Genomic DNA, 15,034 nt, shown 5'->3' with positions numbered 1-15,034 from the left:
GCCTGAGGAGGAGAGCAGGAAAAGCAAAGGCTGTCCTCATTTCTAACTCTGCTGGGATTGCCCTTTATTCATTTTTGCATACAATTGACCAATTTCTTCCCCTTTGGTTACTGAGTAGTATCTGGAAAATAAAACCGATAAACAGAAATAACTAAGAATGGGATAAAAATCTCTTGGGATTGGCTCTACTGACTTTTCAACAAAATCAATACGTTTTCAATTCTACATAAGTTAGAAATGACAGAGAAGAGTGGGACAACTTACGAAAAAGTAAGCAATGACAGAAGAGTGGAATGAAAATGGAAGCAAAATTTAAAGGAAATGAGGCTTTTCCAGCTCTGTGATAGTTCAATTTCCAAGAGAAACTATATAATAAAAGGAAAATAACTCATCTCTCAACCTCTCAAAATGACTATATTACTGGAAAAAAGAGACTAAAGTAACATATAAAAGGCTTCCTTTTCAACCCAGAAATTCCTGTCTGGAAACAATATCAGTACTAATTCTCTTATCATTGTCAATTCCATTATCAGTGTCAACCCATATTAACACTTTGTGTTTGGTTTGTAGCACATGCGGAGGTACCTATCAGTAAGTTCCTTTTCTTTTCATATATCTGGTACAAATTGGGATTCAAAAATGAGGAAAAAGGTTTTCCTAAATCTGACCCAAATTCCATTTAATGCTTCTGTTTACACACCTCTGCTCTCCCCCTCACTCAGTAGTCTGCTGAGTGCTTAATTTCTCAATGAAAGAATAAACATTTGACTAAGGGACTAAGTATAAGAGAAGCATTTTTTTTCCTAAAAAAAAATTTCAAATAGCTTTTAAAAACAAGTGAAACTTTCCATACTGCAAAAAGGAAAAATATACAGGGTGGGATATAAAAATGTGGAGATAGCAAAGAATAATAGAGGAAAAGCAGGGAGATATGCTAAGTGTGGGGAGAGGAAGGAAAATAACTGGGGTTAGCATTCTACTTTGTAATTATTTAAAAGTTCCCTGCAGTATTTACATGCTTCTACCAGATGAGAAAGAAAAAGAATGACCTGAGCATGTATGTGTTAGCCCCCTTCTGTCCGTCTACCAAATTGAAATATACAAAAGCCAGTCATATCAGACTGGGACTATTCCTTCACCAAGAAAGAAATGTTAATCCCTCTTATTGCAGTATGGATATCTTTCTGGGGAGGTTTGGTGTCTTCCAAAGATCTCTTTATTAACCCCTTAGAAAGAATAAGAAACTATGTTCTTGATTCAAAAACTCTGCTAATACATTTTTGTTTCATGTTATTCTACCAGTGACTCAGATACCTATTGGTAAGTTATTATTCATCTCTTTCTTAATTCCAACATCCTTTAGGAAATTTTCCCTGAAGTAAAAGGTTTTGCATTTATATTTTCCAACCCCCTTTGCCTCCCTATTATCTAGCATCCCTTTAAGTTAGCAATAAATTTAGAAACTACAATATGCCCAACGACTGACAGAAAAAAAAAAGAAAACTAAGACTCTGAGATAGTATTTCTCACCTAATGAAGAGGAAAACTTAAATATAGTCAATGCTGGCAATGTTTTGGTAAAAATTATACACTCATACATTACTGTCATTTAAGTTAATACTCAAAAAACCCTTTTAGAAAGCTAATTTGTGGTATGTTACTAGATATATAAAAATACAGTATCTTTTAAACTCATAATTCCATTTTTGGAGATATGCTCTAAGGAACAATTCTTTTTTTTTTTTTTTTTTCTTTTTTCTTTTTGACTGGTAAGGGGATCGCAACCCTCGGCATGGTGTGGTCTGCACCATGCTCAGCCAGTGAGCGCACCGGCCATCCCTATATAGGATCCAAACCTGAGGCCTCGGCACTACCAGTGCCGCACTATCCCGAGTGAGCCACGGGGCCGGCCCAGGAACAATTCTAAATATGAAATAAAACTACTTGCATGATGTTAATTGGCAAAAAGATGCAAAGGTAATAAATATATTGTGGCAGTTAAGAAAGGAATCAGACAGACCTAGGTTCAAATCCCAGCTAAAATAGCAGATATATGCCTTTGGGTAAATTATTTAATATCTCTAAAATTTTAATTTGTATTATCTCTATTTGATATTATTTCTAATCACTTCCTTGCAAATCTGATGTTCTCATTCTCCTTCCTCCACATTACTAGAACCAACTAACTTATTTATAAATTGGTGGAAAGCATAAATCTCTACTGGTATAGAAAAAAACAGAGAGAGAAAACAATTGCTGGTGACAGTTTAAACATTTTATTAACAACAAATTAAGCCACAAGGGAAATCCGAAGATGAGAAGACAGAAAGAGTAGAGAAATTGGGTCTCTCAGACAAAAAAGAGAAGGCCAGAAAATTATAAAATCTAAGTTTGAATGTGGCAACATTTAATTCCTTCCTTTTACTATGTGTCAAGAGTCTGCTTTAGCACACTTTTCAGTTGAGAATTTTCAAGAGAAGCACTTTTTCAAAATTCACCAGTGAATATGGAATTCTGCTTTTCCTCTGATTTCCTAAGAAACATAATAGTATATACTTCCCCCCTCCTCACCTATCGCTCCTAGACTAGACTTAAAGTTTCCATGTTACAGTTATTGTGGATGATTGACTTATCAACTCTTAGTAGCAAGAGAGACCATTACTCTTATAAAGTAACACCCCTAGAAAGGGTCTATTTTTGTATGTTTCCGTACAAAATTCTGAAGTACCTCTAGTAATTTAGTCCTTTATTTGCCAGTCATAAAGAGTTCATTCTAAGTTAACATTAGCTAGTCCAAGCACTGTAAATGCTGTAGGAGGACTGGATATTTTTATCAGATTATAAAACTTTTGTCCATTCTTACAATTGTTAGGAGCATTAGCATTAAGACAAATTCTGTTCAAGATGCTAGGTGGATGTATGACTTTGATTTGGATAAGATTTCCTGATAAACTCGCCAATCTTTCAGCAGCTTTGCATATTCCCTCCACCCACACATAAGGCCAGCCATTTTTACCAAATGACTATATTTCAACTCTTCTAAATGATCTAAGAGCAAAGAATAAATTTTTAACTTATTGTGATAAGTCTTTACAGTCAATCACGACTCGAAATAATGCGTATCTATAGTAATTGTGTGAAACTAATGTTTGATACTGAAAACTAATATCTAAATATTAATAATTCCTAATACTGCATGCCATCCCCCACCACTCCAGTTACATACAGGTTATTTGAAATTGTAGGTATACTCATGCCTCTAGCTTTGCCCTCTGGCCTTAGGTTACTGAATAAAAACAACAAAGGGATTGACCTATCCTATTTCATTACAGCTTCCTTCTTAGGAGGGAGAGTGGTCAACTGGTCTCAGGAATTCTTATTCGCTCCTGCTATAAAGAATATGATTAGTAACTGAATTTTTAAAAGCTTAAACTTTGTATTGGATTGATTATTAGAATTCTTTTCAAAACCCACCAACGTGCTGCTTGGTTGGCTATTCTAGCGTCCTTTGGCTTTCCACAGCATTTGGATTCCATGCTCCGATTGGCTATATTCACTCATATTAATCCAAAACCTAAGAAGCATATTTCCCCATCTCGTTTGCATTCAGGTTTTTCTGCATTTTCTAAAATTATTGATTCTAAGTGAAAAATCTATTGATGCAAAGGATAAAGATTACAGATATAATGTGGGCTTGTCATAAAAAAGTGGAATTCCTTAAGTAAGATAGCACAGATATAAGGCAGGGAATAAGTTATCTAAGTAATGGAGACCTAGAATGTTATGACGGAAGGGGAAGAATAGAGATAGCATGAAATTAGAGATTGAAATAGAAAGAAAAGAAGAACAAAATTTAAATTAAAATAAGCATCACTAACTCTTGCAGAGTTTTAAATTTTCATAGAAGGAAGGTCTAAACTCATCTCCATTTTGCCTATTCAAAGATATCCACCATGAAAAATTGAGGACTATGGAAGAGGATCAGAAAATTTAAGCTCTTGGGATTTCTTACTTGTCATTATAACGTCCTCGCTTTTCTCTATTCTAACACCTCTGGGAAATGTGCAAGTGAGAATCCTTATGTCTTAGCTCGGGTTGCTGTAACAGCATACCATAAACTGGGTGGCTTAAAAAACATATTTTTTTCACCGTCTGGAAGCTGGGAATTCCAGGATCAATGTGCCAGCTGATTTAATTCCTGGTGAGGGCTCTCTTCCTGGTTTGCAGACAGCTGCTTTCTTGCTAATATCCTTATATGGTAGGAAGAGATGATCTCTTCTTATAAGGACACTAATCCCATTCATGAAGGCTCCACCCTCACGACCTAATTACCTCCCAAAAGCCCCACCTCCAAATACTATCACATTGGGGATGAGGGCTTCAACCCATGAATTTTGGGGGAACACAAACATTCGGTCCATAGCCAGATGTAAACCCCATATATAAATTCCTTTTCTCTTTCTTAATTCTGCTACACTTTTAAATCACAAAATATCTAGCAGGTTTCTTCTAACACATGTTATTTCCCAAGCCAGCTTTAGAATTCTGGTTAAACCCCAGAGATTATCAGAAAGAAAAAGCATAGAAAAATTATCATAACAAAAGTCTAAAAATTTATAATTAAAAACAAACTTTCTGCACTGTAAAAAAAAAAAAAAAGAAAGACTGAAACGCCAACGGCAGTGATAGTAGGGAATTGAAAGGATGAAAGAATATCAAAAGACAAAAAAGATGAGTAAATAAGTTAGTAACCTTTACCTGTTAACCAGTCTTCTGAAAGGACGTGACTCTTTGCCCTGGTTAAGAATATTTTTTTTAAAAAATGTTTGTTCCATTAGAAAAAGTGACGTTTACAGATATAACCCTTCACACAGGCCTTCCAAAATGGCTTGGGTATTTCAGTTAGTAAAGTGAAGTTAAAATTGACTTCAGGGATAGCACATTCTTGTAAGATTTGATAATTCCCCAAAGTCCCTTTTCTGGTGTTCCAAGTGGATTTTCAATGGGAACTTAGCCCATAAATTTTTTTAAAAACTAATCTATTTTCTTTTTAGCAATTGGTCCAATAGCAGCCAGTAAATTCCTAATGTCTTTCTCCATTTCTTCTGGTCTCCTGTAGCATCTGGTTCCTTCCTTTGTGCTGACACTTTCGACATCTGACCACTCTGAACCCTGAGAGTCAAATTGTTTTCCATCTCCTTTCCTCCACATTATCTAGTATTCTTTTAAATTTCAAATAGCTTTCTTGTTGTTTTTGGTTATTGTTGTTGTTTTGGTTTGATTGGGTTTGGGTTTTTTGGTAAATTAAAGACCCACAGAAACAGGAAACCACACGGAAAGGACAGAAGAAAAAAAAAGTTGTTCCTCTGGTTAGAGAATTCAGTCACAAAAGAGAAACAAAGGGAATCAATGCTGACAAATATGCTGGGGTCAGATCACAGGAAAGACCGTCAAAATAACACACTAAGAAGTTTATGTATCAACCTGAAACTATAAGATCACAAAATAAAATTCCAAAAGATAACAAGGTAGAAATAATAAAATGAGGAGATATAGCAAATGAGAATATAAGGAGAGACAGACAGCAAAATGCAAACAGAGTTGAAGATGAAGGAGAAAGGCTGATCTTTGTCCTCCCCTCTATAAATTTTATCACATCTAAACTTGAACCATCACTGCTGCAGAGAATAAGCCTTTTCTGACTTCCACGGGCTGTGTTTTGCCAACTCTTGCTCTAGGGAGTAAGTGTCCTAACTCCACATTTTCATCCCTGCTAAACAATCCTGGTATTGTGTTTCTCACAATTTCAAGCTTGCTTATTATTTTGTGCTTTTTATGTTAGGTGTACCAAGTAATATCAACACAAGAGATGTACCTATACTCATATTTCAGTACCTGGAAACAACTGTACCTTAAATATTTCATATCAAAAAATGTCAGTGAGCAGTGTTAGCACACATCTTGTAAGCAAGACCATTATATATCCCATATTTCATAGACTGTAATCTTGAAACTCAATGAAATTGCTATTGAGTAAGTAAAAATAAAGGCTATTTTAAAATAGCTTATCACAAGGTCTTTCTAAATCAGAAAAGGCCAAGAAAAGGGAGAAAGGAAATGTAGATTTCCCACATTTAAGTAATTGGAACTTAGTTGTTAAGGACACAGATTCCACCCAATGCAGAGGCTTGGGGATTAGGTAGAAGAGAAAGCCCAATACCTACTGATGTGTGTGCCATTGTTTCTTTCAGTAGACAGATCTGGAAAGATCAGGAAGTATGGATCATTTCCTTCCCTTATTTCTGTGTCTCGGACCTTTGAGTTCTTGTTCCCAAATTTTCTTGTATTACAAGTTCTTCTACCTTAAAGTAGTCAATATTTCTTAAATAAGTGGTTTCCTCATATTTCAGATTTGATTTCCTCTTATCTATTTTCCTTTTGGAAGAAAGTATAATGGTCTTGTATTTTATTCTAATCATTTACTGCCAAGGATTATTGGTAGCATATATTCCCAATTATTCTACCACAACAGAGTCTATTTTCTCTGTGCTACAATTTGGTATCTGATAATTTTTACTAAAAAGGGAATCCCCTAAAGATTGACAAGAAAAAAATAAGTGTCAGGACAAGATGGTGATTTTGGTAATTGACCAACAATACATATTTTTCAAACTGATCAGGAGAGTAAGTAAAAGACTGATTTGTGAAAGAACAAAGAAAAATAGGAAATGGAATAATCTGAATTTCAGTAGTATTGATATTACTTACCCAAGAATTCTAATCCTTACATTAACTAAATGGCAAACTAAAGATAACTCTCTCTGGAGTGGGATGTGGAGTTTTGTCCAGCAGCACTCCTGAGGATGAAACAGAGAGTATTATACTCCCTGGAGGTCCTGTTTCTGCACCTAGAAAGGATACTATTGGAAAGTGGGTTCTCCTTGAGTTAGAAAATCCCCACTGATCTATATTTGGTGTTTTATTTTTAGCACTATCTCCTATGGGTAAATTCCTTATCTATTCTCAACTCTGATATTTTACATTGCTTATAGTTATTTTCTGGCCTGGCTGTTTCTTCTTATTTATTTATTTGTAACATAGTTGATTGTACATATCTGTGGGGTATGAAGTTAAATATCAATACTCATGTACAATATGTGATGCTCAAATCAGAATAATTATTATATTCAGTAATATACACTGTCATTGCTATTCATGGCTTTTTAACAATTCCTCCTCCCCCTCCTTTCCTGCTTCCAGTAACCTCAGCTCTCCTTTTGAAAGTTCAGTGTATTATTGTGAATGTTATATCCTTCTTTCTTTCTTTTATTTATATGTTTACTATTTTAGCTCCCACTTCTGAGTGAGAACATATGGTATTTCTCTTTCTGTGCCTGGCTTATTCCACTTAATATGATTTTCTCTAAGTTCATCCATGTTGCTGCAAATGGCAATATTTCATTATTTTTTATGGCAGAGTAACATTCCATTGTGTATATACACCATATTTTCCTTATCCAGTCGTCTGATGATAGACATTTAGGTTGGTTCTAATTCTTGGCTATGGTAAATAGAGTTGCAATAAACATGGGGTGCACGTATCTCTTCAACATGATGCTTTCCCAGTGGAATTGCTGGATCATATGGCAATTCTATCTGAAGTTGTTTAAGGAATCTCCATACTGTTTTCCATAATAGTTGCACCAATTTGCAGTCCCACCAACAGCGTGAGAGGTTTCCCTTTTCTCTACATCTTCCTGGCCTGGCTGTTTCTACTCCAAAAATAGAGGTGTGTGCTTCTAAAGTCATTTTAAATATCCATGTTCCCCAGAATCTTCAAAGATTTTACATAATTAATTTTGGACAGATTGCTGTAGAGGAGATGAAGTTCATATGAAAGGATGCCATAATGTCCAGCCATCTTCTAGACTCTGGAAAATAACTCCTCTCTGATTCCCAGCAAAATTTAATGAAAGAAGAATTGGTTCCTGAATTCTGCTAGTTCTTTGCTGAGAATTTGGAACTCCTTTTTAATTATAAGTGAAGGCCCTCTGAATCATGTTAATAGAAGGAAAAAAAAACTAAGAAAAAAATCTCGTCTATTTTCTGTTGCCTTCTAAATAACTTTACCTTTGAGGGACAGTAGGTATTGAGCCCCTTCTACATACTGTGCAGTGTGCTAGGCACTTTCAAAAACAGTATCTCTTATTTCTTATTCTCACCATGGCCTTGCCTGGTAGCTATTATTATTCCCTCTTTACAGACCAGAAAACTGGCTCAGATATTTGCCCAGGGTTTAAGAGATGGTAAACAGCAGTGTCAGGATTTAAACCCAGGACATTCCAACCCAGTTTTCCAGGACTTTTCTGAAGTACATACTCTTTCCATACCAACACATTGCCTCCTATAGTGAATCACAAATGCCTGTTTTGTGATTAGTCATGAAACCTTATCTGTAAATCAAATGTCTGTAAATACAAATATATATCTACTAGAGAAGCTGTATAATTAAATCTATGCAAAAGAATTCTTTTAATAATAGAAGACTTCCTATTTAAGTCAATGTTTGACTTTTTTCTAAATTCAAATTTCGGTATACTGAGATTATTTAATGCATGGCTCAGCTCTTCAAGGAAACCATATAAAACAAAATAAAATAATACTTTCTTAAAATTCTGTAAATATGTAATCATAAGAAGCAAAACAAATCTAGTGAGACACATTTTAAGCATTTCAAACATTCCAAACACTGACAAACACAAAATATGTCTTTATATTTAATCATGTTTAAGCTCCATTCTTCTTTCTCAGTTTACACTAGAAGGAGGGTGGATTTGGGGGGAGGAAGGGCAGATAAAGTTGAAAGGGGCAATTATTTTCTTTTGATTTCATGGTACAAAAAATAGTATGCATTCAGAGCAGTCATGAGGTGCCTACATTCCTCAAATGCCCTCCCCACCTAGGGACAGTAATAGAACTGTGATCTTGTGTGTTTCCCTTACAAAAAGAAAGAGAGCTGTGATGGCTAATTTTGTGGGTCAACCTGACTCTCTCTGAGAAGGGATCACAGGCCAAATCTCTTCCTGGAAGGTAAATTAGTTTTTAATGAGTACATTTTTTAAAGTTGCCAGAAAAAAAAAATCAGTTTAATTTTTCTAATTTTCTTGTAAAAGATATACTTATTGATATAACCTTTCAAACGCATTCTTCCCAATTGATATTTTTAGAAAAAAGAGGTTAAGGTTTAATTCAGTGTTCAAAGAAAGATTTAAGACATCAGACCATGAAACATTATCATCCTCTCAAGCTAATTCACTTACTTTTCACCTCCACATTCAGCTAATAAGTATATAATCTTTTAAAATGTAATTTATGGCCTGAAAACTATAATGACTGATCACTCTGATGCTTAACAGATCTTTTAGAATCTAGATCTGATTGTGCTGTCCCTGCCAACCACTGGATTAAGAATCTAAGATTAGTTCCCTAATAAAGCCCATGTTCTATTTTCTACATTTTTTTTTTTTGTCTTTTTCGTGACCGGCACTCAGCCAGTGAGTGCACCGGCCATTCCTATATAGGATCTGAACCCGCAGCGGGAGCGTTGCCGCACTCCCAGCGCCACACTCTCCCGAGTGCGCCACGAGCTCGGCCCACTCTATTTTCTACATTTTAAAAAATGTATTTATTACAAGTATTCATGAGGTACAAAGCTGATTGTCCTCCCTCCTGCCCATGATGTGAGGGCCAGATTTTCTACAGTATTTTAAGTATCATATAATTAAAACTATTAATGTGATAGTGATTTCGTGATATCTTTCAGTGTTAGCAAAAATTAAACCAATTTAAATTTTTTAAACATTAATTTTTAATCAGCCTGAATACATTACAATGATCCCCAAAGTCTTCATTAAATCTTTTGATTGTACTAGAATTTTGTTGCATGGGCTACTTACTGCCTGAAATAAATGAATTTTCAGACAGGGCTTACAAACCTTTATATTATAAAGATTTACATGGTAAGTATAGAATGATTATGAAGTCCAAGGGAAAGAAAAGATTTATGCCCTATCTTGAAATCTGGGAGAAAAAAGAAAGGAACTTAGAATGTGGTGAAATAATAATTTGTGGCTTAATTCTGCAATGCAAAGTTGAAATAAAAGTGAACCTCACTTTATGGGATAGCTAGGTTCCTGAAAAATAAACTCTGGCATATCTAATCTATGTTAATTAAGTCCAAGATAGAAAAGATAGCAGCAAAGATATTGAAATAATCAAGGGTATGAAGATACTATTCCAAGTGACTAGAGGTGTTTTTCAATGTAATGGGAAAAAGAATAAAAATTCTTTTAATTCTATGAAATTAAGAAAGGCATAGTTAGAATAAAAAATGAGTACTTCATTAAATCCTAGAATATTTAATTTTGGCTGACAAAATCTATACAATTTAGAAGGTAAATTTGGGTTTTTTAATGGGCCATGCAGAATCACACACAGTAGTAAACAATTACCCCAATATACAGTAAAACTAAAAATATTCATGTTAAGAAAACTCAGCTTGTTTGAGGAGTACATTCCACAGTGTTTAAGGTTAGAAGCTTCAGTAGAAAAACACTGTCTTCTCTATACTGTTCCACATCTCACCATACTCCCCCAAAAAACAGTGTCCACTGGTAGCCCTATCAAAAACCAAAATATTCTGGATTATCTTCCTCAATTTAGCAATGTTTGGGATATAGTACCACTGATTTTCATTAGAAAATTGGAAACAGGTTTGTTTAGAATAAAAAGTTAGTAGCCATATTTTAATGAAGAGCATTACAGGGGGAAATACACAAAAGGGTTCTTACTGCAAGGTTCCTAATGATATTTTTATTTTGGTGTCAAAAGCTTAAAATAAGAAAGATAAAATACCAGAAAACACTGAACTATAATATTCCTTTTGGTTTATAATTAGCTTCTTCCCTAATACAGGTGTGCCTCATGTTTACTACTGATAAAATCCTGAAGTTAAAGTTCAATAATTAATTTTTAAGCAAGAAATCTTCCTGTAATACAATTAGCCATTCTTATAAATTATTTATTGGGAACTAAGAGTGTCTTGTCTTGACTGGATCAGAGAGTTTGTGCCTGTACGATCTTATTTAGTAGTAGTCATAGCCAATATTTATTGATTACTTACTATGTTCCGTGCACTATACTGAGGCTTACCTAAATAACGTTATTTAACCCTGATAACACCTCTGTGAGGTATCTTTTACTATTGCCCTCATTTCATGGACAAGAAAATGAAGTCTGCCCAGGGTCACCCAGCTGGTTAGGTGTGGAGCCAGAATTTAAACCAGTCTGTCTCCAAAGGTTATGGTACTTTAACATTTGTCTAAAACTTTTAATAAGTCTATGAAGTGAGCAGAACAGACTAAACACAAGGAAAGTGAGTCTTTGGGGACTAACCGATTTATCCAACTAAACCCAGTTAGCAAGGATAGTAAACCCAAGTCTTCTGATTCAGCTTTTAAATTCAGTATTCATTTTACTATATTAAATATTAGGTTTTCTCAAAATCAGACACACCTCTTCTCCACAGCAAGAACCCAAACAATTCTCCTTGGTAGCTTAGATATTTCTTTTACTTAATTTAGGAACAAAGTTACAAAAAAAAAAAAAATACTTAGCAGAATCTAACAAATTCAAGTTTATTAGTTCACACAGAAATTGAAACATAGCAGAGCTGATTTACCTGCACATGATAAAAGTACCTGAAATTTTTTCAAAGTGAGTTAGCAGATATTGCAAGAAGCAGTCTAAGGTGATAATTAAAACTGAACTTTGGAGTCTGACTACTCAGGTTCAAATCCCAGCTGTACCACCTACTGATTACAAGACCTTATTCACATTTATTTAGGCTTTCTGTGCCTCAGTTTCTTCATATGTAAAATGGGGATAATAATAGTAGTTACACTATATGGTTGTTGTGAGGATTAAATGATTTAATACATAAAATGCTCAGAACAGTGTGTGCCTGGTATATGGTAAGCACTTAATAATTATCAGCTAGTATTATTATTATTACCTTTGCATAATGAGATATGTTTTTATTCAATATGGAAAGCATATTTGAGTCTTCTTTCTCTATTTTAAGAAATAATTATTGCTTCTTTCCATAATTTTTACTTAAAATAAATTCTATTTCTTTTCAGAATACATCACCTGTTTGCCCCTAAGCATTATTTATTGGCCATAATCTACTGAACAAATGCCAGTTTATTTATAGTACATTTAGGCTTTCCTCTCATTAATCATCCAATTTACTGAAAAGAGTCTAGAATTGTATCAATACTTCTACAATTTTATGTGTAGAAATCTACCATTTTATATTTTCAGGAAAATCTCAAGTTATTTCCAGTTTGTCAAGTTTAAGACAAAAATAAAAATAAAAAAGAAACCAATATCAAGAGGGAAATAGAAAATACTTGATATCTGAATCATGTACTTTTGTTGTGTACTCAATTATATTTTACAGGTTACATGGATGGACAAGTTGCAATACAATCAGATTCCAAAGCCCAGATTCTAAAAAGTGGAGGCACTACACTTCCTCAGAATAGCCAAGAAGAAAGCAAGGAAGCATTAAAGAATGAAATTATATTTACAGATTCTGATGAATACCTGATATCAACAAGAAAAAAGGAGCCAAAAAGAAAAGGAAAAGGCACTGATTCAGAGAAAGACAAGATAGGAATGAAAGACAAGATAGGAATGGAAGTCAAGACAGAGAATGAAGCTGGAATACCACCAGGACAGGAATCCCAAGTAATAAAGAGTGGGGCCGGAATACCAAAAAGACAGGAATCCCAAGTGAAGATGAGTGACACAGGAATACCAAGAAGACAGGAATCCCAAGTAAAGATGAGTGAGGCCAGAATACCAAAAAAACAAGAATCCCAAGTAAAGATGAGTGGGGCCGGAATACCACCAGGACAGGAATCCCAAGTAAAGAAGAATGAGATGGGCATACTGCAAAGACAGGAGTCCCAAGTGAAGATGAGTGAGACTAGAATACCAAGAAAACAAGAATCCCAAGTGAAGAAGAGTGAGGCTGGAATACCACCAGGACAGGAATCCCAAGTGAAGAAGAGTGAGGCTGGAATACCACCAGGACAGGAATCCCAAGTGAAGAAGAGTGAGGCTGGAATACCACCAGGACAGGAATCCCAAGTGAAGAAGAGTGAGATGGGCGTACTGCAAAGACAGGAGTCCCAAGTGAAGAAGAGTGAGGCTGGAATACCAAGAAAACAAGAATCCCAAGTGAAGAAGAGTGAGGCTGGAATACCAAGAAAACAAGAATCCCAAGTGAAGAAGAGTGAGGCTGGAATACCACCAGGACAGGAATCCCAAGTGAAGAAGAGTGAGATGGGCGTACTGCAAAGACAGGAGTCCCAAGTGAAGAAGAGTGAGGCTGGAATACCAAGAAAACAAGAATCCCAAGTGAAGAAGAGTGAGGCTGGAATACCAAGAAAACAAGAATCCCAAGTGAAGAAGATTGAGGCTGGAATACCACCAGGACAGGAATCCCAAGTGAAGAAGAGTGAGGCTGGAATACCACCAGGACAGGAATCCCAAGTGAAGAAGAGTGAGGCTGGAATACCACCAGGACAGGAATCCCTAGTGAAGAAGAGTGAGATGGGCGTACTGCAAAGACAGGAATCCCAAGTGAAGAAGAGTGAGGCTGGAATACCAAGAAAACAAGAATCCCAAGTGAAGAAGAGTGAGGCTGGAATACCACCAGGACAGGAATCCCAAGTAAAGAAGAGTGAGGCTGGAATACCACCAGGACAGGAATCCCAAGCAAAGAAGAGTGAGGTCAGAATACCAAAAAAACAAGAATCCCAAGTAAAGAAAAGTGAGACTGAAATACCAAAAAGACAGGAATCCCAAGTAAATAAGAGTGAGATGGGCACACCACAAGGACAGGAAGCACAAGTGAAGAAGAGTGAGACTAGAATACCAAGAAAACAAGAATCCCAAGTAAAGATGAGTGAGGCTGGAATATCAAAAAGACAGGAATCCCAAGTAAAGAAGAGTGAGATGGGCATACTGCAAAGACAGGAGTCCCAAGTGAAGATGAGTGAGACTAGAATACCAAGAAAACAAGAATCCCAAGTGAAGAAGAGTGAGGCTGGAATACCACCAGGACAGGAATCCCAAGTGAAGAAGAGTGAGGCTGGAATACCACCAGGACAGGAATCCCAAGTGAAGAAGAGTGAGGCTGGAATACCACCAGGACAGGAATCCCTAGTGAAGAAGAGTGAGATGGGCGTACTGCAAAGACAGGAGTCCCAAGTGAAGAAGAGTGAGGCTGGAATACCAAGAAAACAAGAATCCCAAGTGAAGAAGAGTGAGGCTGGAATACCACCAGGACAGGAATCCCAAGTGAAGAAGAGTGAGATGGGCGTACTGCAAAGACAGGAGTCCCAAGTGAAGAAGGAGAGTTCTGAGGATAAAGGAAAGGAGGGCAAAAAAAGGGAGGGAGATGCAGAGAAAGATAAAGATAAAGAAGGAAAAGATGCTAAAAACAAGAAAGGTGATAAAGGAAAGAACAAAGTTAAAGAAAAGAAAGGGCCAGAAATGAAGGGTAAAAAAAGAGAAGGCTCAGTAAAGGGCAAAGACAAGTAAAGGAAGTATAACAAAAAGGTGGAAGAGCGAGGATCAATAAAAGGCCCTACGACAGCTGTTCATTATGATTCCCTTCCTCCAAATACAAACCATATCCCAGCGATTGCCTAGAGTGTAAATTACAAAACCCCTTTAATCCATATATCTGCAGAGTTTCTGCTCTTTAGAGGTTTCACCATTTTTAGACCTCTCAGCCGCAAACCTCAGCTGCCAAATGTTTGTTTTAGAAATTGATACATATATTCTGTCAAGAAAGACTGGATACTTCCTGAAATAAAACAATTTTGATTAAAGAAATGCATAATAATTTCCTTCGACAAGTATCTCTGTGATAGCCTACCTAACTAATAAACCAGTA

At 35.8% G+C, this 15,034-nt stretch overlaps 1 protein-coding gene across 1 annotated transcript in view; it reads left to right on the top strand.

Moving 5' to 3' along the window:
- TSBP1 (testis expressed basic protein 1) overlaps nt 1-14,787 on the top strand; it is a 93,235-nt gene extending 78,448 nt beyond the window's left edge. The window contains 2 exon segments of the mRNA XM_063098275.1: nt 12,524-12,765; nt 12,823-14,787. Coding sequence (XP_062954345.1) covers nt 12,524-12,765; nt 12,823-14,787 — 2,207 coding nt within the window.
- The last annotated feature ends 247 nt before the right edge of the window (nt 14,788-15,034 follow it).

The sequence above is a fragment of the Cynocephalus volans genome, chromosome 5 (assembly GCF_027409185.1).
Source record: "Cynocephalus volans isolate mCynVol1 chromosome 5, mCynVol1.pri, whole genome shotgun sequence".
Taxonomy (NCBI): domain Eukaryota; kingdom Metazoa; phylum Chordata; class Mammalia; order Dermoptera; family Cynocephalidae; genus Cynocephalus; species Cynocephalus volans.
This window is presented reverse-complemented; position numbering and strand designations above follow the sequence as displayed.